Genomic DNA, 20,232 nt, shown 5'->3' with positions numbered 1-20,232 from the left:
GCGAATTTGAGTAGCGAATTTGAGTAGCGAGTTAGAGTAGCGAATTTGAGTTGCGAATTTGAGTAGCGAATTTGAGTAGCGAATTTGAGTAGCGAATTTGAGTAGCGAATTTGAGTAGCGAGTTTGAGTAGCGAATTTGAGTAGCGAGTTTGAGTAGCGAATTTGAGTAGCGAATTTGAGTAGCGAATTTGAGTAGCGAGTTTGAGTAGCGAATTTGAGTAGCGAGTTTGAGTAGCGAATTTGAGTAGCGAGTTTGAGTAGCGAGTTTGAGTAGCGAATTTGAGTAGCGAATTTGAGTAGCGAATTTGAGTAGCGAATTTGAAAAGCGAATTTGAGTAGCGAGTTTGAGTAGCGAATTGGAGTAGCGAATTTGAGTAGCGAATTTGAGTAGCGAATTTGAGTAGCGAGTTTGAGTAGCGAGTTTGAGTAGCGAATTTGAGTAGCGAATTTGAGTAGCGAATTTGAGTAGCGAATTTGAGTAGCGAATTTGAGTAGCGAATTTGAGTAGCGAGTTTGAGTAGCGAATTTGAGTAGCGAATTTGAGTAGCGAGTTTGAGTAGCGAATTTGAGTAGCGAATTTGAAAAGCGAATTTGAGTAGCGAATTTGAGTAGCGAATTTGAGTAGCGAATTTGAGTAGCGAGTTTGAGTAGCGAATTTGAGTAGCGAATTTGAAAAGCGAATTTGAGTAGCGAGTTTGAGTAGCGAATTTGAGTAGCGAATTTGAGTAGCGAATTTGAGTAGCGAGTTTGAGTAGCGAGTTTGAGTAGCGAGTTTGAGTAGCGAATTTGAGTAGCGAATTTGAGTAGCGAGTTTGAGTAGCAAATTTGAGTAGCGAATTTGAGTAGCGAGTTTGAGTAGCGAGTTTGAGTAGCGAGTTTGAGTAGCGAGTTTGAGTAGCGAATTTGAGTAGCGAATTTGAGTAGCGAGTTTGAGTAGCGAATTTGAGTAGCGAGTTTGAGTAGCGAATTTGAGTAGCGAATTTGAAAAGCGAATTTGAGTAGCTAATTTGAGTAGCGAGTTTGAGTAGCGAATTTGAGTAGCGAATTTGAGTAGCGAGTTTGAGTAGCAAATTTGAGTAGCGAATTTGAGTAGCGAGTTTGAGTAGCGAATTTGAGTAGCGAATTTGAGTAGCGAATTTGAGTAGCGAATTTGAGTAGCGAATTTGAGTAGCGAGTTTGAGTAGCGAATTTGAGTAGCGAATTTGAGTAGCGAATTTGAGTAGCGAATTTGAGTAGCGAATTTGAGTAGCGAATTTGAGTAGCGAGTTTGAGTAAAGAATTTGAGTAGTGAATTTGAGTAGCGAGTTTGAGTAGCGAATTTGAGTAGCGAGTTTGAGTAGCGAATTTGAGTAGCGAGTTTGAGTAGCGAATTTGAGTAGCGAATTTGAGTAGCGAATTTGAGTAGCGAGTTTGAGTAGCGAATTTGAGTAGCGAATTTGAGTAGCGAGTTTGAGTAGCGAGTTTGAGTAGCGAATTTGAGTAGCGAATTTGAGTAGCGAGTTTGAGTAGCGAATTTGAGTAGAAAATTTGAGTAGCGAGTTTGAGTAGCGAATTTGAGTAGCGAATTTGAGTAGCGAATTTGAGTAGCGAGTTTGAGTAGCGAATTTGAGTAGCGAATTTGAGTAGCGAGTTTGAGTACCGAATTTGAGTAGCGAATTTGAGTAGCTGTTACATTTGGTTTTTTAAATGTTTGAGTTGACTGTAATTCGATATGATTCGAGCGAAAAATTGGCAACATTTTGTTAGAAAAAACCCAACCCTAATCAAAAACAAATTAAGAGTGACTTTGTTCGACCAGATTTGGCCCACTGTATCGAGCTTATTTTTAAATAAACCCGACAGCCCATAGCTCCCGCAAAAAACTGAAAAACAAAAAAAAAAACGGGTTCTGTCATCGATATTTCCGGAGGTCGGTCGGTTTTTTGCAAGTTGAAGAACAGTGAGGTGTTTCGTCTGCAGCGCTCATCGGAAAACGGATAACCAGGGCTTTTCCCTCATCGTTCACGTGCGCGCAAATTGTAACGCCTAGCAGCATGACCACCGTTGTGTGTGCTATTGGGCGATCCCCGTGGCGATACCGCTACCAAAACCAAGGCGGCACCGTCGATCCGGAATGCCTCATCAAACATCCGCTGCATTTCCAGTGGACGCTCGGGTATCAGGAACCGGATAAGAACAAGTCGTGGGGAGACAACCTGAAAGAGGCGGCCACCGTCGGTACCGTGGAGGACTTCCGGAAATTATACAACCACATCAAGAGCCCGTCGGACCTGAAGACCGGGTGCGATTATTCGCCGTTCAAGCAGGGCCTTCGCCCCATGTGGGAAGACGAGAAGAATTTCCGCGGCGGCCAGTGGGTGATCAACGTTGGCGAGGTTTTCGATAACCCTGAAGAAATTTGCGGTGCCGTCGTGAATGTTCCCCAGAAGATGGATAAAATTGCGATTTGGACCTCCACTGTCATGAACCGGGACGCGCCGATGCAGGAGAAAGCTATAAGTCGAATTTTTGCCACGTCCGAACAATAATTGTAATGAGGGAGGTTGGGTAATTTGTTGCCAAAAAATTAAAACACGATAAGCTAAATTTTACGTTTTTTTTTATTATTGTGGGCAACCGAAAGCCAAGCTTTTTTTATAATATAGCGAGTTTGAGTAGCGAATTTGAGTAGCGAGTTTGAGTAGCGAATTTGAGTAGCGAATTTGAGTAGCGAGTTTGAGTAGCGAATTTGAGTGGCGAATTTGAGTAGCGAATTTGAGTAGCGAGTTTGAGTAGCGAATTTGAGTAGCGAATTTGAAAAGCGAATTTGAGTAGCGAGTTTGAGTAGCGAATTTGAGTAGCGAATTTGAGTAGCGAATTTGAGTAGCGAGTTTGAGTAGCGAGTTTGAGTAGCGAATTTGAGTAGCGAATTTGAGTAGCGAATTTGAGTAGCGAATTTGAGTAGCGAGTTTGAGTAGCGAATTTGAGTAGCGAGTTTGAGTAGCGAATTTGAGTAGCGAGTTTGAGTAGCGAATTTGAGTAGCGAATTTGAGTAGCGAATTTGAGTAGCGAATTTGAGTAGCGAGTTTGAGTAGCGAATTTGAGTAGCGAGTTTGAGTAGCGAATTTGAGTAGCGAATTTGAGTAGCGAGTTTGAGTAGCGAATTTGAGTAGCGAATTTGAGTAGCGAGTTTGAGTAGCGAATTTGAGTTGCGAATTTGAGTACTGCCGCTCATAGCAAGTCCGTCCCATTTGCGTTTTTGTTGAAATGAGAAAAACGGCATTGAAAATTCGTAAAAAGTCTTTCGATAATTCGGCATTTGTATGCGTTTTTAATCAAAGTAATCAACAGAATCTGACTCTGCTACGGCTTATGAAAGATTCCCGCTTTATAAGGATTATTTTTTTGTTTTGATTCTGTTGAAAACCATTTGCTGGGCCCTTATGGCTGTGGGACCGACTTGCGATGATTTATGCCATATGGGACCGACTTGCGATCATTCGTCCAATGGGACAAATTTACTTGAGGTTTTTTTCAATGTTCTTCAGAACAAAGTACTGACAACAAAGTTTTCTCTTGAAACTACATATAACATTAAAGTGTTTCCAGCGATAAACTGAAAAATGATGAAAACGCAAATGGGACGGACTTGCTATGAGCGGCAGAGTAGCGAATTTGAGTAGCGAATTTGAGTAGCGAATTTGAGTAGCGAATTTGAGTAGCGAGTTTGAGTAGCGAATTTGAGTAGCGAGTTTGAGTAGCGAATTTGAGTAGCGAATTTGAGTAGCGAATTTGAGTAGCGAGTTTGAGTAGCGAATTTGAGTAGCGAGTTTGAGTAGCGAGTTTGAGTAGCGAATTTGAGTAGCGAATTTGAGTAGCGAATTTGAGTAGCGAATTTGAAAAGCGAATTTGAGTAGCGAGTTTGAGTAGCGAATTGGAGTAGCGAATTTGAGTAGCGAATTTGAGTAGCGAATTTGAGTAGCGAGTTTGAGTAGCGAGTTTGAGTAGCGAATTTGAGTAGCGAATTTGAGTAGCGAATTTGAGTAGCGAATTTGAGTAGCGAATTTGAGTAGCGAATTTGAGTAGCGAGTTTGAGTAGCGAATTTGAGTAGCGAATTTGAGTAGCGAGTTTGAGTAGCGAATTTGAGTAGCGAATTTGAGTAGCAAGTTTGAGTAGCGAACTTGAGTAGCGAGTTTGAGTAGCGAGTTTGAGTAGCGAATTTGAGTAGCGAATTTGAGTAGCGAGTTTGAGTAGCGAATTTGAGTAGCGAATTTGAGTAGCGAATTTGAGTAGCGAATTTGAGTAGCGAGTTTGAGTAGCGAATTTGAGTAGCGAGTTTGAGTAGCGAATTTGAGTAGCGAGTTTGAGTAGCGAATTTGAGTAGCGAGTTTGAGTAGCGAGTTTGAGTAGCGAATTTGAGTAGCGAGTTTGAGTAGCGAATTTGAGTAGCGAATTTGAGTAGCGAGTTTGAGTAGCGGATTTGAGTAGCGAGTTTGAGTAGCGAATTTGAGTAGCGAATTTGAGTAGCGAATTTGAGTAGCGAATTTGAGTAGCGAGTTTGAGTAGCGAATTTGAGTAGCGAATTTGAGTAGCGAGTTTGAGTAGCAAATTTGAGTAGCGAATTTGAGTAGCGAGTTTGATTAGCGAATTTGAGTAGCGAATTTGAGTAGCGAATTTGAGTAGCGAATTTGAGTAGCGAATTTGAGTAGCGAGTTTGAGTAGCGAATTTGAGTAGCGAATTTGAGTAGCGAATTTGAGTAGCGAATTTGAGTAGCGAATTTGAGTAGCGAGTTTGAGTAAAGAATTTGAGTAGTGAATTTGAGTAGCGAGTTTGAGTAGCGAATTTGAGTAGCGAGTTTGAGTAGCGAATTTGAGTAGCGAGTTTGAGTAGCGAATTTGAGTAGCGAGTTTGAGTAGCGAATTTGAGTAGCGAGTTTGAGTAGCGAATTTGAGTAGCGAATTTGAGTAGCGAGTTTGAGTAGCGAGTTTGAGTAGCGAATTTGAGTAGCGAATTTGAGTAGCGAGTTTGAGTAGCGAATTTGAGTAGAAAATTTGAGTAGCGAGTTTGAGTAGCGAATTTGAGTAGCGAGTTTGAGTAGCGAATTTGAGTAGCGAGTTTGAGTAGCGAATTTGAGTAGCGAATTTGAGTAGCGAGTTTGAGTAGCGAATTTGAGTAGCGAATTTGAGTAGCGAATTTGAGTAGCGAGTTTGAGTAGCGAATTTGAGTAGCGAGTTTGAGTACCAACTAAATTTGGGACCGAGGGACCAGGAGACTAGGGTTAGGTCAAGAGCAGAGGTATTTCCATTTGATGGGTCGACGCGAGTATGGCTGTAGTCATTTAAGATAGTTAAATTTTTCAGTATAAGGAAATTCTCAAGAAAGGAACCCTTTCGGCATGTGTGGGCTCCCCCCCAGAGAGGAGAATGTGCGTTGAGGTCCCCCATGATGACTATGGGTTGAGGCAGTTGTTGTAAAATATCTTCAAGACCTTGGACAAATTCTTGAAAACGAACTGAGGGGCTGCAGTAAAGGGAAACGACTGTGATATCAATGGGTGATTTAAGGCGTATACAAACAACGCTGAAGGGTGCTGATAGTGGGATCTGTTTAAAGGGTAGGCCAGATTTAATTGATATACCAGAACCTTGGCCGGTGGGATCAAGAAGGGTTGTGTAGCCTTTTATCAGATTGGGTAGATTGGCTGAGAGGAGGGTTTCTTGGAGGGAGAGTATTAAGGGTTGATATTTGTAGGTTAATACTTCTAATTCTTGCAATCGGGCTCTCAGTCCACGTAGATTCCATTGAATAGCGAAACTTATTTTGTTTTTCCTAGCGGGTGTTGGGTTATGGTGGGATAGGTTGTGATTGTTAATGTTTGGGATGGAGGTAGCCATGATAAAAATTGAAATTGGAAAAGAAGTTGGGTTTCGACTTACCGCCGTGAGGAAGAGGGGTGATTGGACAGCTGCCGGTTGTCTTTACCTGGGTTGGAGGACATCGGTTGATTTTCAGTGTTGATCTGGTTTTCGGGATTCCGTTGCCGTTTTTTCTTTGTGCGGTTCAATTTCTGTTGGGTTGTGGTTCCAGAACTGGATTCACTGCTGGTTTGCATTCCTTCGGAAGAGCCATTTCGAATGCGTTTGGGGGTGGTTTGGTGGCTGGCGGTTGAGCAGGAGGTTGTCATGCTGCCGTCACTTTCGGATTCGTTTTCGTCATTTGTCGGGTTGTCTTGTGGTCTGCGAGTGAACATGGCTAGTTGTGCAGTTAGGATGGCTACTTGCTTCCGGAGTTGTATAATTTCGGTCTCTTGGTTCGTAGGGTTGCGTTCTGGGTTTAGGCGCTGTTGAATACTACTGGATCGAATCAGGCGGCTACGAAGTTCCTTAACTGCTTCTTTATGGGAGATTCCGGTGTCAGTTTTTAGTTTAATTATTTCTTGTTCCTCCTTGAAGAACGAGCAGGTTCGGCTGTTCGTGGGGTGGTTATTCCGGCAGTTTACGCAGTGTGGCTCTTTTTTACAGTTGGGGTGAACCTCTTTGTCTCCGCAATTGATACAAATGGGGTCAAACTTGCAGTTTTTTTGCGTGTGGCCATATTTCCCACATTGTACGCAGAGCATCGGGCGAGAGTAATACGGGCGGGTGGAAATTTGGAGAAATCCAAAGCGGATGTACCGGGGGACCACCGTACCGCGGACAGTTAAAACCATTGTGTGGGTGGGAATATCTTTTTCGTTTTCTTTTCTAAGGAATCGGTAAACACTGGTGACTCCTTGACTCTCGAGATCGCTTGCCAGTTGTTCGTTTGTTGCACCTTCTACTTCTTTGCACGTTACTACACACTTACAGGTGTTAAGTGTTGGGTGGTACGTGATGGTAACGGGGGTAGAATCAATTAACTGTTTAACCTTCAGCAGTATTTCCACCTGCCGAGGTGAGCGAACCTTGAGCAAATATGTGCTTCCATTGTCGGTAGGGTTTCCGCCATGGATGATTCCGGCTTCCTGTTCGACAGTTTTGGCAATGATGAAGGGGTAGATCGGTAGTTTGGCAGGAGCTACAGGTTTGACCTGGAGAAATTGCATCTCTCCGTGATCTCCTTTAGGGTCCATCCATTGGGGTAGTTGCCTTCGGTTTGGGTTTAAGGGATGTGGAGTTTTGCCCCACGGTGGGGGACTTTCCCCCATGGCAGCTATCTTCTCCGGTTCGGTTTGTGCAAACAAGCAAAACCAAATAATAAAAAATAGAAACTAAAAACTTCGCGACTGGTACAAGATGGCGTCTGTGCTCGTGGTTTCGCTAGAAAAAACTCTGCTAATAGAAGCGATACACGACTTATCGCGCCGACGGTTCGAATTCGAGTTTGAGTAGCGAATTTGAGTAGAAAATTTGAGTAGCGAGTTTGAGTAGCGAATTTGAGTAGCGAGTTTGAGTAGCGAATTTGAGTAGCGAGTTTGAGTAGCGAATTTGAGTAGCGAATTTGAGTAGCGAATTTGAGTAGCGAGTTTGAGTAGCGAATTTGAGTAGCGAGTTTGAGTAGCGAATTTGAGTAGCGAGTTTGAGTAGCGAATTTGAGTAGCGAATTTGAGTAGCGAATTTGAGTAGCGAATTTGAGTAGCGAGTTTGAGTAGCGAATTTGAGTAGCGAGTTTGAGTAGCGAATTGGAGTAGCGAATTTGAGTAGCGAATTTGAGTAGCGAATTTGAGTAGCGAGTTTGAGTAGCGAGTTTGAGTAGCGAATTTGAGTTGCGAATTTGAGTAGCGAGTTTGAGTAGCGAATTTGAGTAGCGAATTTGAGTAGCGAATTTGAAAAGCGAATTTGAGTAGCGAGTTTGAGTAGCGAATTGGAGTAGCGAATTTGAGTAGCGAATTTGAGTAGCGAATTTGAGTAGCGAGTTTGAGTAGCGAGTTTGAGTAGCGAATTTGAGTAGCGAATTTGAGTAGCGAATTTGAGTAGCGAATTTGAGTAGCGAATTTGAGTAGCGAATTTGAGTAGCGAGTTTGAGTAGCGAATTTGAGTAGCGAATTTGAGTAGCGAGTTTGAGTAGCGAATTTGAGTAGCGAATTTGAGTAGCAAGTTTGAGTAGCGAACTTGAGTAGCGAGTTTGAGTAGCGAGTTTGAGTAGCGAATTTGAGTAGCGAATTTGAGTAGCGAGTTTGAGTAGCGAATTTGAGTAGCGAATTTGAGTAGCGAATTTGAGTAGCGAATTTGAGTAGCGAGTTTGAGTAGCGAATTTGAGTAGCGAGTTTGAGTAGCGAATTTGAGTAGCGAGTTTGAGTAGCGAATTTGAGTAGCGAGTTTGAGTAGCGAGTTTGAGTAGCGAATTTGAGTAGCGAGTTTGAGTAGCGAATTTGAGTAGCGAATTTGAGTAGCGAGTTTGAGTAGCGGATTTGAGTAGCGAGTTTGAGTAGCGAATTTGAGTAGCGAATTTGAGTAGCGAATTTGAGTAGCGAATTTGAGTAGCGAGTTTGAGTAGCGAATTTGAGTAGCGAATTTGAGTAGCGAGTTTGAGTAGCAAATTTGAGTAGCGAATTTGAGTAGCGAGTTTGATTAGCGAATTTGAGTAGCGAATTTGAGTAGCGAATTTGAGTAGCGAATTTGAGTAGCGAATTTGAGTAGCGAGTTTGAGTAGCGAATTTGAGTAGCGAATTTGAGTAGCGAATTTGAGTAGCGAATTTGAGTAGCGAGTTTGAGTAGCGAGTTTGAGTAAAGAATTTGAGTAGTGAATTTGAGTAGCGAGTTTGAGTAGCGAATTTGAGTAGCGAGTTTGAGTAGCGAATTTGAGTAGCGAGTTTGAGTAGCGAATTTGAGTAGCGAGTTTGAGTAGCGAATTTGAGTAGCGAGTTTGAGTAGCGAATTTGAGTAGCGAATTTGAGTAGCGAGTTTGAGTAGCGAGTTTGAGTAGCGAATTTGAGTAGCGAATTTGAGTAGCGAGTTTGAGTAGCGAATTTGAGTAGAAAATTTGAGTAGCGAGTTTGAGTAGCGAATTTGAGTAGCGAGTTTGAGTAGCGAATTTGAGTAGCGAGTTTGAGTAGCGAATTTGAGTAGCGAATTTGAGTAGCGAGTTTGAGTAGCGAATTTGAGTAGCGAGTTTGAGTAGCGAATTTGAGTAGCGAATTTGAAAAGCGAATTTGAGTAGCGAGTTTGAGTAGCGAATTTGAGTAGCGAATTTGAGTAGCGAATTTGAGTAGCGAATTTGAGTAGCGAATTTGAGTAGCGAGTTTGAGTAGCGAATTTGAGTAGCGAGTTTGAGTAGCGAATTTGAGTAGCGAGTTTGAGTAGCGAATTTGAGTAGCGAATTTGAGTAGCGAGTTTGAGTAGCGAATTTGAGTAGCGAGTTTGAGTAGCGAATTTGAGTAGCGAGTTTGAGTAGCGAGTTTGAGTAGCGAGTTTGAGTAGCGAGTTTGAGTAGCGAATTTGAGTAGCGAATTTGAGTAGCGAGTTTGAGTAGCGAATTTGAGTAGCGAGTTTGAGTAGCGAATTTGAGTAGCGAATTTGAAAAGCGAATTTGAGTAGCGAATTTGAGTAGCGAGTTTGAGTAGCGAATTTGAGTAGCGAATTTGAGTAGCGAGTTTGAGTAGCAAATTTGAGTAGCGAATTTGAGTAGCGAGTTTGAGTAGCGAATTTGAGTAGCGAATTTGAGTAGCGAGTTTGAGTAGCGAATTTGAGTAGCGAATTTGAGTAGCGAGTTTGAGTAGCGAATTTGAGTAGCGAATTTGAGTAGCGAATTTGAGTAGCGAATTTGAGTAGCGAATTTGAGTAGCGAATTTGAGTAGCGAATTTGAGTAGCGAGTTTGAGTAAAGAATTTGAGTAGTGAATTTGAGTAGCGAGTTTGAGTAGCGAATTTGAGTAGCGAGTTTGAGTAGCGAATTTGAGTAGCGAGTTTGAGTAGCGAATTTGAGTAGCGAGTTTGAGTAGCGAATTTGAGTAGCGAGTTTGAGTAGCGAATTTGAGTAGCGAATTTGAGTAGCGAGTTTGAGTAGCGAGTTTGAGTAGCGAATTTGAGTAGCGAATTTGAGTAGCGAGTTTGAGTAGCGAATTTGAGTAGAAAATTTGAGTAGCGAGTTTGAGTAGCGAATTTGAGTAGCGAGTTTGAGTAGCGAATTTGAGTAGCGAGTTTGAGTAGCGAATTTGAGTAGCGAATTTGAGTAGCGAGTTTGAGTAGCGAATTTGAGTAGCGAATTTGAGTAGCGAATTTGCGTAGCGAGTTTGAGTAGCGAATTTGAGTAGCGAGTTTGAGAAGCGAATTTGAGTAGCGAATTTGAGTAGCGAATTTGAGTAGCGAGTTTGAGTAGCGAATTTGAGTAGCGAATTTGAGTAGCGAATTTGAGTAGCGAGTTTGAGTAGCGAATTTGAGTAGCGAGTTTGAGTAGCGAATTTGAGTAGCGAATTTGAGTAGCGAATTTGAGTAGCGAGTTTGAGTAGCGAATTTGAGTAGCGAGTTTGAGTAGCGAATTTGAGTAGCGAATTTGAGTAGCGAGTTTGAGTAGCGAATTTGAGTAGCGAATTTGAGTAGCGAATTTGAGTAGCGAGTTTTAGTAGCGAGTTTGAGTAGCGAATTTGAGTAGCGAGTTTGAGTAGCGAATTTGAGTAGCGAGTTTGAGTAGCAAATTTGAGTAGCGAGTTTGAGTAGCGAATTTGAGTAGCGAATTTGAAAAGCGAATTTGAGTAGCGAGTTTGAGTAGCGAATTTGAGTAGCGAATTTGAGTAGCGAATTTGAGTAGCGAATTTGAGTAGCGAATTTGAGTAGCGAGTTTGAGTAGCGAATTTGAGTAGCGAATTTGAGTAGCAAATTTGAGTAGCGAATTTGAGTAGCGAATTTGAGTAGCAAGTTTGAGTAGCGAGTTTGAGTAGCGAATTTGAGTAGCGAATTTGAGTAGCGAGTTTGAGTAGCGAATTTGAGTAGCGAGTTTGAGTAGCGAATTTGAGTAGCCAATTTGAGTAGCGAGTTTGAATAGCGAATTTGAGTAGCGAATTTGAGTAGCGAGTTTGAGTAGCGAATTTGAGTAGCGAGTTTGAGTAGCGAATTTGAGTAGCGAATTTGAGTAGCGAGTTTGAGTAGCGAATTTGAGTAGCAAGTTTGAGTAGCGAACTTGAGTAGCGAGTTTGAGTAGCGAGTTTGAGTAGCGAATTTGAGTAGCGAATTTGAGTAGCGAGTTTGAGTAGCGAATTTGAGTAGCGAGTTTGAGTAGCGAATTTGAGTAGCGAGTTTGAGTAGCGAGTTTAAGTAGCAAATTTGAGTAGCGAATTTGAGTAGCGAGTTTGAGTAGCGAATTTGAGTAGCGAGTTTGAGTAGCGAATTTGAGTAGCGAGTTTGAGTAGCGAATTTGAGTAGCGAATTTGAGTAGCGAGTTTGAGTAGCGAATTTGAGTAGCGAATTTGAGTAGCGAATTTGAGTAGCGAATTTGAGTAGCGAGTTTGAGTAGCGAATTTGAGTAGCGAGTTTGAGTAGCGAATTTGAGTAGCGAGTTTGAGTAGCGAATTTGAGTAGCGAATTTGAGTAGCGAATTTGAGTAGCGAGTTTGAGTAGCGAATTTGAGTAGCGAGTTTGAGTAGCGAATTTGAGTAGCGAATTTGAGTAGCGAGTTTGAGTAGCGAATTTGAGTAGCGAATTTGAGTAGCGAATTTGAGTAGCGAGTTTTAGTAGCGAGTTTGAGTAGCGAATTTGAGTAGCGAGTTTGAGTAGCGAATTTGAGTAGCGAGTTTGAGTAGCAAATTTGAGTAGCGAGTTTGAGTAGCGAATTTGAGTAGCGAATTTGAAAAGCGAATTTGAGTAGCGAGTTTGAGTAGCGAATTTGAGTAGCGAATTTGAGTAGCGAATTTGAGTAGCGAATTTGAGTAGCGAATTTGAGTAGCGAGTTTGAGTAGCGAATTTGAGTAGCGAATTTGAGTAGCAAATTTGAGTAGCGAATTTGAGTAGCGAATTTGAGTAGCAAGTTTGAGTAGCGAGTTTGAGTAGCGAATTTGAGTAGCGAATTTGAGTAGCGAGTTTGAGTAGCGAATTTGAGTAGCGAGTTTGAGTAGCGAATTTGAGTAGCCAATTTGAGTAGCGAGTTTGAATAGCGAATTTGAGTAGCGAATTTGAGTAGCGAGTTTGAGTAGCGAATTTGAGTAGCGAGTTTGAGTAGCGAATTTGAGTAGCGAATTTGAGTAGCGAGTTTGAGTAGCGAATTTGAGTAGCAAGTTTGAGTAGCGAACTTGAGTAGCGAGTTTGAGTAGCGAGTTTGAGTAGCGAATTTGAGTAGCGAATTTGAGTAGCGAGTTTGAGTAGCGAATTTGAGTAGCAAGTTTGAGTAGCGAATTTGAGTAGCGAGTTTGAGTAGCGAGTTTAAGTAGCAAATTTGAGTAGCGAATTTGAGTAGCGAGTTTGAGTAGCGAATTTGAGTAGCGAGTTTGAGTAGCGAATTTGAGTAGCGAATTTGAGTAGCGAATTTGAGTAGCGAATTTGAGTAGCGAATTTGAGTAGCGAGTTTGAGTAGCGAATTTGAGTAGCGAATTTGAGTAGCGAATTTGAGTAGCGAATTTGAGTAGCGAGTTTGAGTAGCGAGTTTGAGTAGCGAATTTGAGTAGCGAGTTTGAGTAGCGAATTTGAGTAGCAAATTTGAGTAGCGAATTTGAGTAGCGAATTTGAGTAGCGAGTTTGAGTAGCGAATTTGAGTAGCGAATTTGAGTAGCGAATTTGAGTAGCGAATTTGAGTAGCGAATTTGAGTAGCGAATTTGAGTAGCGAGTTTGAGTAGCGAGGTTGAGTAGCGAATTTGAGTAGCGAATTTGAGTAGCGAATTTGAGTAGCGAGTTTGAGTAGCGAATTTGAGTAGCGAATTTGAGTAGCGAATTTGAGTAGCGAATTTGAGTAGCGAGTTTGAGTAGCGAGTTTGAGTAGCGAATTTGAGTAGCGAGTTTGAGTAGCGAATTTGAGTAGCAAATTTGAGTAGCGAATTTGAGTAGCGAATTTGAGTAGCGAGTTTGAGTAGCGAATTTGAGTAGCGAATTTGAGTAGCGAATTTGAGTAGCGAATTTGAGTAGCGAATTTGAGTAGCGAATTTGAGTAGCGAGTTTGAGTAGCGAGGTTGAGTAGCGAATTTGAGTAGCGAATTTGAGTAGCGAATTTGAGTAGCGAGTTTGAGTAGCGAGTTTGAGTAGCGAGTTTGAGTAGCGAGTTTGAGTAGCAAGTTTGAGTAGCGAATTTGAGTAGCGAATTTGAGTAGCGAATTTGAGTAGCGAGTTTGAGTAGCGAGTTTGAGTAGCGAATTTGAGTAGCGAATTTGAGTAGCGAATTTGAGTAGCGAATTTGAGTAGTGAATTTGAGTAGCGAGTTTGAGTAGCGAGTTTGAGTAGCGAGTTTGAGTAGCGAGTTTGAGTAGCGAATTTGAGTAGCGAATTTGAGTAGCGAATTTGAGTAGCGAATTTGAGTAGCGAATTTGAGTAGCGAGTTTGAGTAGCGAATTTGAGTAGCGAATTTGAGTAGCGAATTTGAGTAGCGAATTTGAGTAGCGAATTTGAGTAGTGAATTTGAGTAGCGAGTTTGAGTAGCGAGTTTGAGTAGCGAGTTTGAGTAGCGAGTTTGAGTAGCGAATTTGAGTAGCGAATTTGAGTAGCGAATTTGAGTAGCGAATTTGAGTAGCGAATTTGAGTTGCGAGTTTGAGTAGCGAATTTGAGTAGCGAATTTGAGTAGCGAATTTGAGTAGCGAGTTTGAGTAGCGAGTTTGAGTAGCGAGTTTGAGTAGCGAGTTTGAGTAGCGAATTTGAGTAGCGAATTTGAGTAGCGAATTTGAGTAGCGAATTTGAGTAGCGAGTTTGAGTAGCGAATTTGAGTAGCGAATTTGAGTAGCGAATTTGAGTAGCGAATTTGAGTAGCGAATTTGAGTAGCGAGTTTGAGTAGCGAATTTGAGTAGCGAATTTGAGTAGCGAATTTGAGTAGCGAATTTGAGTAGCGAATTTGAGTAGCGAATTTGAGTAGCGAGTTTGAGTAGCGAGTTTGAGTAGCGAGTTTGAGTAGCGAGTTTGAGTAGCGAGTTTGAGTAGCGAATTTGAGTAGCGAATTTGAGTAGCGAGTTTGAGTAGCGAATTTGAGTAGCGAGTGTGAGTAGCGAATTTGAGTAGCGAATTTGAGTAGCGAATTTGAGTAGCGAATTTGAGTAGCGAGTTTGAGTAGTGAATTTGAGTAGCGAGTTTGAGTAGCGAGTTTGAGTAGCGAATTTGAGTAGCGAATTTGAGTAGCGAATTTGAGTAGCGAGTTTGAGTAGCGAGTTTGAGTAGCGAGTTTGAGTAGCGAATTTGAGTAGCGAGTTTGAGTAGCGAATTTGAGTAACGAATTTGAGTAGCGAATTTGAGTAGCGAATTTGAGTAGCGAATTTGAGTAGCGAATTTGAGTAGCGAGTTTGAGTAGCGAATTTGAGTAGCGAATTTGAGTAGCGAATTTGAGTAGCGAATTTGAGTAGCGAATTTGAGTAGCGAGTTTGAGTAGCGAGGTTGAGTAGCGAATTTGAGTATCAAATTTGAGTAGCGAGTTTGAGTAGCGAATTTGAGTAGCGAATTTGAGTAGCGAGTTTGAGTAGCGAATTTGAGTAGCGAGTTTGAGTAGCGAATTTGAGTAGCGAGTTTGAGTAGCGAGTTTGAGTAGCGAGTTTGAGTAGCGAGTTTGAGTAGCGAATTTGAGTAGCGAATTTTAGTAGCGAGTTTGAGTAGCGAATTTGAGTAGCGAGTTTGAGTAGCGAATTTGAGAAGCGAGTTTGAGTAGCGAGTTTGAGTAGAGAATTTGAAAAGCGAATTTGAGTAGCGAGTTTGAGTAGCGAATTTGAGTAGCGAATTTGAGTAGCGAATTTGAGTAGCGAATTTGAGTAGCGAATTTGAGTAGCGAATTTGAGTAGCGAGTTTGAGTAGCGAGTTTGAGTAGCGAGTTTGAGTAGCGAGTTTGAGTAGCAAGTTTGAGTAGCGAATTTGAGTAGCGAATTTGAGTAGCGAATTTGAGTAGCGAGTTTGAGTAGCGAGTTTGAGTAGCGAATTTGAGTAGCGAATTTGAGTAGCGAATTTGAGTAGCGAATTTGAGTAGTGAATTTGAGTAGCGAGTTTGAGTAGCGAGTTTGAGTAGCGAGTTTGAGTAGCGAATTTGAGTAGCGAATTTGAGTAGCGAATTTGAGTAGCGAATTTGAGTAGCGAGTTTGAGTAGCGAATTTGAGTAGCGAGTTTGAGTAGCGAATTTGAGTAGCGAATTTGAGTAGCGAATTTGAGTAGCGAGTTTGAGTAGCGAATTTGAGAAGCGAGTTTGAGTAGCGAGTTTGAGTAGCGAATTTGAAAAGCGAATTTGAGTAGCGAATTTGAGTAGCGAATTTGAGTAGCGAATTTGAGTAGCGAATTTGAGTAGCGAATTTGAGTAGCGAATTTGAGTAGCGAATTTGAGTAGCGAATTTGAGTAGCGAGTTTGAGTAGCGAGTTTGAGTAGCGAGTTTGAGTAGCGAGTTTGAGTAGCAAGTTTGAGTAGCGAATTTGAGTAGCGAATTTGAGTAGCGAATTTGAGTAGCGAGTTTGAGTAGCGAGTTTGAGTAGCGAATTTGAGTAGCGAATTTGAGTAGCGAATTTGAGTAGCGAATTTGAGAAGTGAATTTGAGTAGCGAGTTTGAGTAGCGAGTTTGAGTAGCGAGTTTGAGTAGCGAGTTTGAGTAGCGAATTTGAGTAGCGAATTTGAGTAGCGAATTTGAGTAGCGAATTTGAGTAGCGAATTTGAGTTGCGAGTTTGAGTAGCGAATTTGAGTAGCGAATTTGAGTAGCGAATTTGAGTAGCGAGTTTGAGTAGCGAGTTTGAGTAGCGAGTTTGAGTAGCGAGTTTGAGTAGCGAATTTGAGTAGCGAATTTGAGTAGCGAATTTGAGTAGCGAATTTGAGTAGCGAATTTGAGTAGCGAGTTTGAGTAGCGAATTTGAGTAGCGAATTTGAGTAGCGAATTTGAGTAGCGAATTTGAGTAGCGAATTTGAGTAGCGAGTTTGAGTAGCGAATTTGAGTAGCGAATTTGAGTAGCGAGTTTGAGTAGCGAATTTGAGTAGCGAATTTGAGTAGCGAATTTGAGAAGCGAGTTTGAGTAGCGAGTTTGAGTAGCGAGTTTGAGTAGCGAGTTTGAGTAGCGAATTTGATTAGCGAATTTGAGTAGCGAATTTGAGTAGCGAATTTGAGTAGCGAGTTTGAGTAGCGAATTTGAGTAGCGAATTTGAGTAGCGAATTTGAGTAGCGAATTTGAGTAGCGAGTTTGAGTAGCGAGTTTGAGTAGCGAATTTGAGTAGCGAATTTGAGTAGCGAGTTTGAGTAGCGAATTTGAGTAGCGAGTGTGAGTAGCGAATTTGAGTAGCGAATTTGAGTAGCGAATTTGAGTAGCGAGTTTGAGTAGCGAGTTTGAGTAGTGAATTTGAGTAGCGAGTTTGAGTAGCGAGTTTGAGTAGCGAATTTGAGTAGCGAATTTGAGTAGCGAATTTGAGTAGCGAGTTTGAGTAGCGAGTTTGAGTAGCGAGTTTGAGTAGCGAGTTTGAGTAGCGAATTTGAGTAGCGAATTTGAGTAGCGAATTTGAGTAACGAATTTGAGTAGCGAATTTGAGTAGCGAGTTTGAGTAGCGAGTTTGAGTAGCGAGTTTTAGTAGCGAGTTTGAGTAGCGAATTTGAGTAGCGGATTTGAGTAGCGAATTTGAGTAGCGAATTTGAGTAGCGAATTTGAGTAGCGAATTTGAGTAGCGAATTTGAGTAACGAGTTTGAGTAGCGAGATTGAGTAGCCGTCTCACGTCTACATAGAATTGAAGTTAAATAAATTATCTGTTACATGGAAAGTTAATTTCCAATTCTTACTTTGAAGCTGATGAAGGAACTGAGCTCTTATTCTTCTTATTGTAAACACAAAATTTGTTTGGCTAAATATTCCATAGCCGAGTGAACAACTGATCTACTGAGTGAGGGAGATTGGTCTACTTCATAATTATGAAAATAGTAATTAGCTATAGGTAGGTAGTAAAAAAGATAATCAATACTCACTTGACCGTAACTAATCCGCTGGCCGTCGCCCGGCCGTATTTATTCTGCAGGGAGCACTCGTACCGGCCGTGATCGGTCTCGGTTAGATTGGTGATGAACAGACTGCCGGCCGGGGAGACCCGGTACCTGTCCGTCTGGACCACGGTGCGCCCATTCACTCGCCATTTGGTCTGAAGAGAGTTGGAAGGTGGATTGTGAGTGGTCAGAACGTGGCATGTCCGTTCAATTTTGCGGCTCGTTGGTTTGGATTGGTTCGGCGTCGGAATATTACCACAAAAGTGGACCATGTAGTGGGCGGCATGGCGGGAAAGTTGATTTAACGGTTTTTTGTTGTATTCCAAGGCATGGGGAAAATAAGAGAAAAAAACGAGGATATTTAGTAATCAAGTAATCAGTTAAGTTAACAAAACTATTTTATCAAATCGTAACTTCTGCTTAAATTAGAACATCAAAAGAGTCAAATTTTCTCATTAAACCTAATTTCTCCTCAAAGTATGCAAGTTTCAATTTTTTTTATTTAAGGTACAGGTCCATTTTTCTAATTCCATTACACTTTTTAATAAATTAACGTACCGAACTACAAGTAAGAACGTTGTCAACGATTTTAAAATTTTCAAATTACCTCACCAGCAGCAGCGTGAGATCAAAGAAACTACATGGCCAAATTCGAGGAGCTGCCAATAGCTTCGGAGCCACTTTCTCGTCCGTCTTCAGAGTAGCAGCAGATTGGCAAATTTCGGAAAACTTCTCGCTGCTGCTGCGATGCCAAAAGAAAAACTCCTCTGGCTGGAAACATAATTTCGTGAAAACTGTCCCCCCAAAAGTTATGGAAACTGTTATTCTTGCGTGGAAAGTTGCCGTGCTTCCACGGGACCCGACGGGATACTTCAGAATTCGGCGGCAAGAGCGATTCTCTTAAGCTAGAGCTATCGGAATTTCTCCTAGCTCCGAGATACCCGGAAAACTTTCGCCCGGGCCGAATGTTTTTGCATGCTCTGATGTTTTTTTTTGTTTCCCTCCCGTTTGCTCTCGACTTGAGCTTTAGCTTAAACTTAAAAGTTTTTCGCTACTGCATCTTTCTCGGCAAACGGAAAGCAGATACGACACACTGCGATAGTTTTCGAAATTTGCCTGTAGCGCTACGCCGCCATCCGGAGATTGGTTTGACGGAGCTTGGCTTGGCTTGGTTCAACTTTGCCTGGTTCGGTTTTGTTTCTTGCTGTCGTCTTAAACGGAGGCAGTTATGCCGTTTGTGGAATTTCAAAAATTATGTTTTCGAGTCCTAAAATGGCACGTACAAAGTTGACATTGTTTTGTCAAAATTTTAATAGTTTTGCAAACGTGAAGCACGATACAATCGAATTTCTACTGTTTACCTAAAGTAAACCTGATTGGTTATAAAACTTGAAAATTTCTGAATGTGATTAGGATCTTTGAATATGTTTTGTATGATTCCTTTAATTTAGGATTCAATACATACACACAAATCTTTCGAGGCCGGACATTAGCAAAATTTTGCTCAAATTTGACCAGCTAGAAACATAGCAATCAATTTAGCAAAAAAAATTAACTAAAATTTTAGCAAACGAGAAAATAGTTAGCCGCCGCATTTTTTACTCAAATTTTTAGCAAAAACCGGACGAAAAGATCGCCCGGATCTGAAATTTCAAAATTTATTGTTTTTTAATCTGGAGAATCAGGGGGAATGTTTGATTATATAATAGAATACTCAACTTTCATTCAATTTTGATTTATTTTTCACAATTTTTTTAATTTTACACATTTTGTAAAATAGAAGTTCCGATCCTGGGAACGCACTTTCCGGCAAGCGAAGTGCCAAGCAAATGCACCGGGTGTGTGCTCGTTGAATTTTCAGTCGTGGTCCCTCTTCATTTCCGGACTGTTGCGGGTTTCTTGTTGCAGATTTAACCTGGTTGAAAAGAAAACAAACGAACAATTTTGCAATTAAAAATACGGAAAATCTGTACAGTTTATGATTGACTCTTACCTCTGTCGCTTCCGGTGTCGATTTGGCCAGTATTTTGTTGTTGACTAAGCCACCTTTTGAACCACTAGCAGCGATCTTTCGGAACCGCGCTCAATCGTGTCTGTTTGTTTTTTTTTTCTTCTCCCTACCCGCGGCGGCTGCTGTCTGTACACAAAGCGGCTAGAAGTCCTTCATTCTATTAAAATCAAGCAAGATGAACTTTCATACTGCTAAAATCAAGTAAATTTAGCTTTTTTGCTAACTCAACGGTAAAAATTTGTTTTTGCTAACGAAAAGTATTGTCAATTGCATGAATTTTTAGACTATTGAGAGAATCTGATTTGACAGATAACAATTCCGCACTCACTAACACCATCACATTCTTTATATAAACTATCATGTGCTAAAAGTTGAAAAGGACCAACATCAGAGTTCAGTTACTTCAAATAATTTCTACCAAAAAATCAACTTTCATACGCACCGTTGCCGTCTTTAACAAACTGCGCAGATTGCACCTATTTAGACCCCCGTGCAAATAATTCGCGCGCAGTACAATCTGCTCCCAGACCTATACATAGACAATGACACATATCGATAATCTTTACATCTTTGGATAAAATTGAATTAAAAACAATTGCGACTGGTGTGTCAGTAAAAATTGTCAGGGAATCCATAATTTTTTTGGCTAATTTTTCAGTAATTCGAATAACGCCCGAAATGCATGATTTATTTGTTCCACTTACATTCTTGTACCCGAATGTACAGAATGCAATCTGTTTTCTGTTCGTTTCTTTTCATTTGTTGATCGATAAATTTTCGTTATTAAACTCCTTGGTTCGCATTTCATAATAATTTTCGCCAAAACAATAACGATTATGCCGTTTGGAAATGTGATTCGAAAATCAGAAGCGAGCAACGGCTGATTTGAAAAACTGACACAGGTTGTCTATGTGTACGTCAGTGCGAAAATATTTCTGCGTGGAAATTATTTGCACAGGAGTCTAAATAGGTGCAATTTCCGCAATAACAGTGAAATTTTGCTAAGTAGAACTCCGAAAGTTTTGTGTGTACACAGTAAATTTTTGTCTCGATTTCCAGCAAAAAAATTGCTGGAAACGTTCAGCAATCCAATTTTTTGCTGGAAACCAGCAATCGGTTATCTGATTGCTGGATTTTTCAGCATTCGGTTGTGTTCTTGTCATTTTTGCTGAAAACCCAGCAATCGGGTTTCAAATTGCTGGACTTTCCAGCA

General features: G+C 41.2%; 2 protein-coding genes across 3 annotated transcripts in view; one reads left to right on the top strand and one right to left on the bottom strand.

Annotated features, from left to right (window-relative positions):
• Window positions 1–20,232, bottom strand: part of LOC129750854 (peroxidasin) — a 596,804-nt gene that overhangs the window by 44,266 nt on the left and 532,306 nt on the right. For both annotated transcript variants that reach the window (XM_055745956.1, XM_055745957.1), the window contains one exon: window positions 16,994–17,163. In XM_055745956.1, coding sequence (XP_055601931.1) covers window positions 16,994–17,163 — 170 coding nt within the window. The remainder of the gene's footprint in view (window positions 1–16,993; window positions 17,164–20,232) is intronic.
• Window positions 1,931–2,533, top strand: LOC129750855 (eukaryotic translation initiation factor 4E-like). Its single transcript, XM_055745959.1, has one exon. The coding sequence runs from the start codon at window positions 2,034–2,036 to the stop codon at window positions 2,526–2,528; it is 495 nt and encodes a 164-aa protein (XP_055601934.1). The 5' UTR covers window positions 1,931–2,033; the 3' UTR covers window positions 2,529–2,533.

This window comes from Uranotaenia lowii, chromosome 3 (genome assembly GCF_029784155.1).
Source record: "Uranotaenia lowii strain MFRU-FL chromosome 3, ASM2978415v1, whole genome shotgun sequence".
Lineage (NCBI taxonomy): Eukaryota > Metazoa > Arthropoda > Insecta > Diptera > Culicidae > Uranotaenia > Uranotaenia lowii.
Note: the sequence above shows the minus strand (reverse complement) of the source record. Positions and strands in the feature narration are given on the sequence as shown.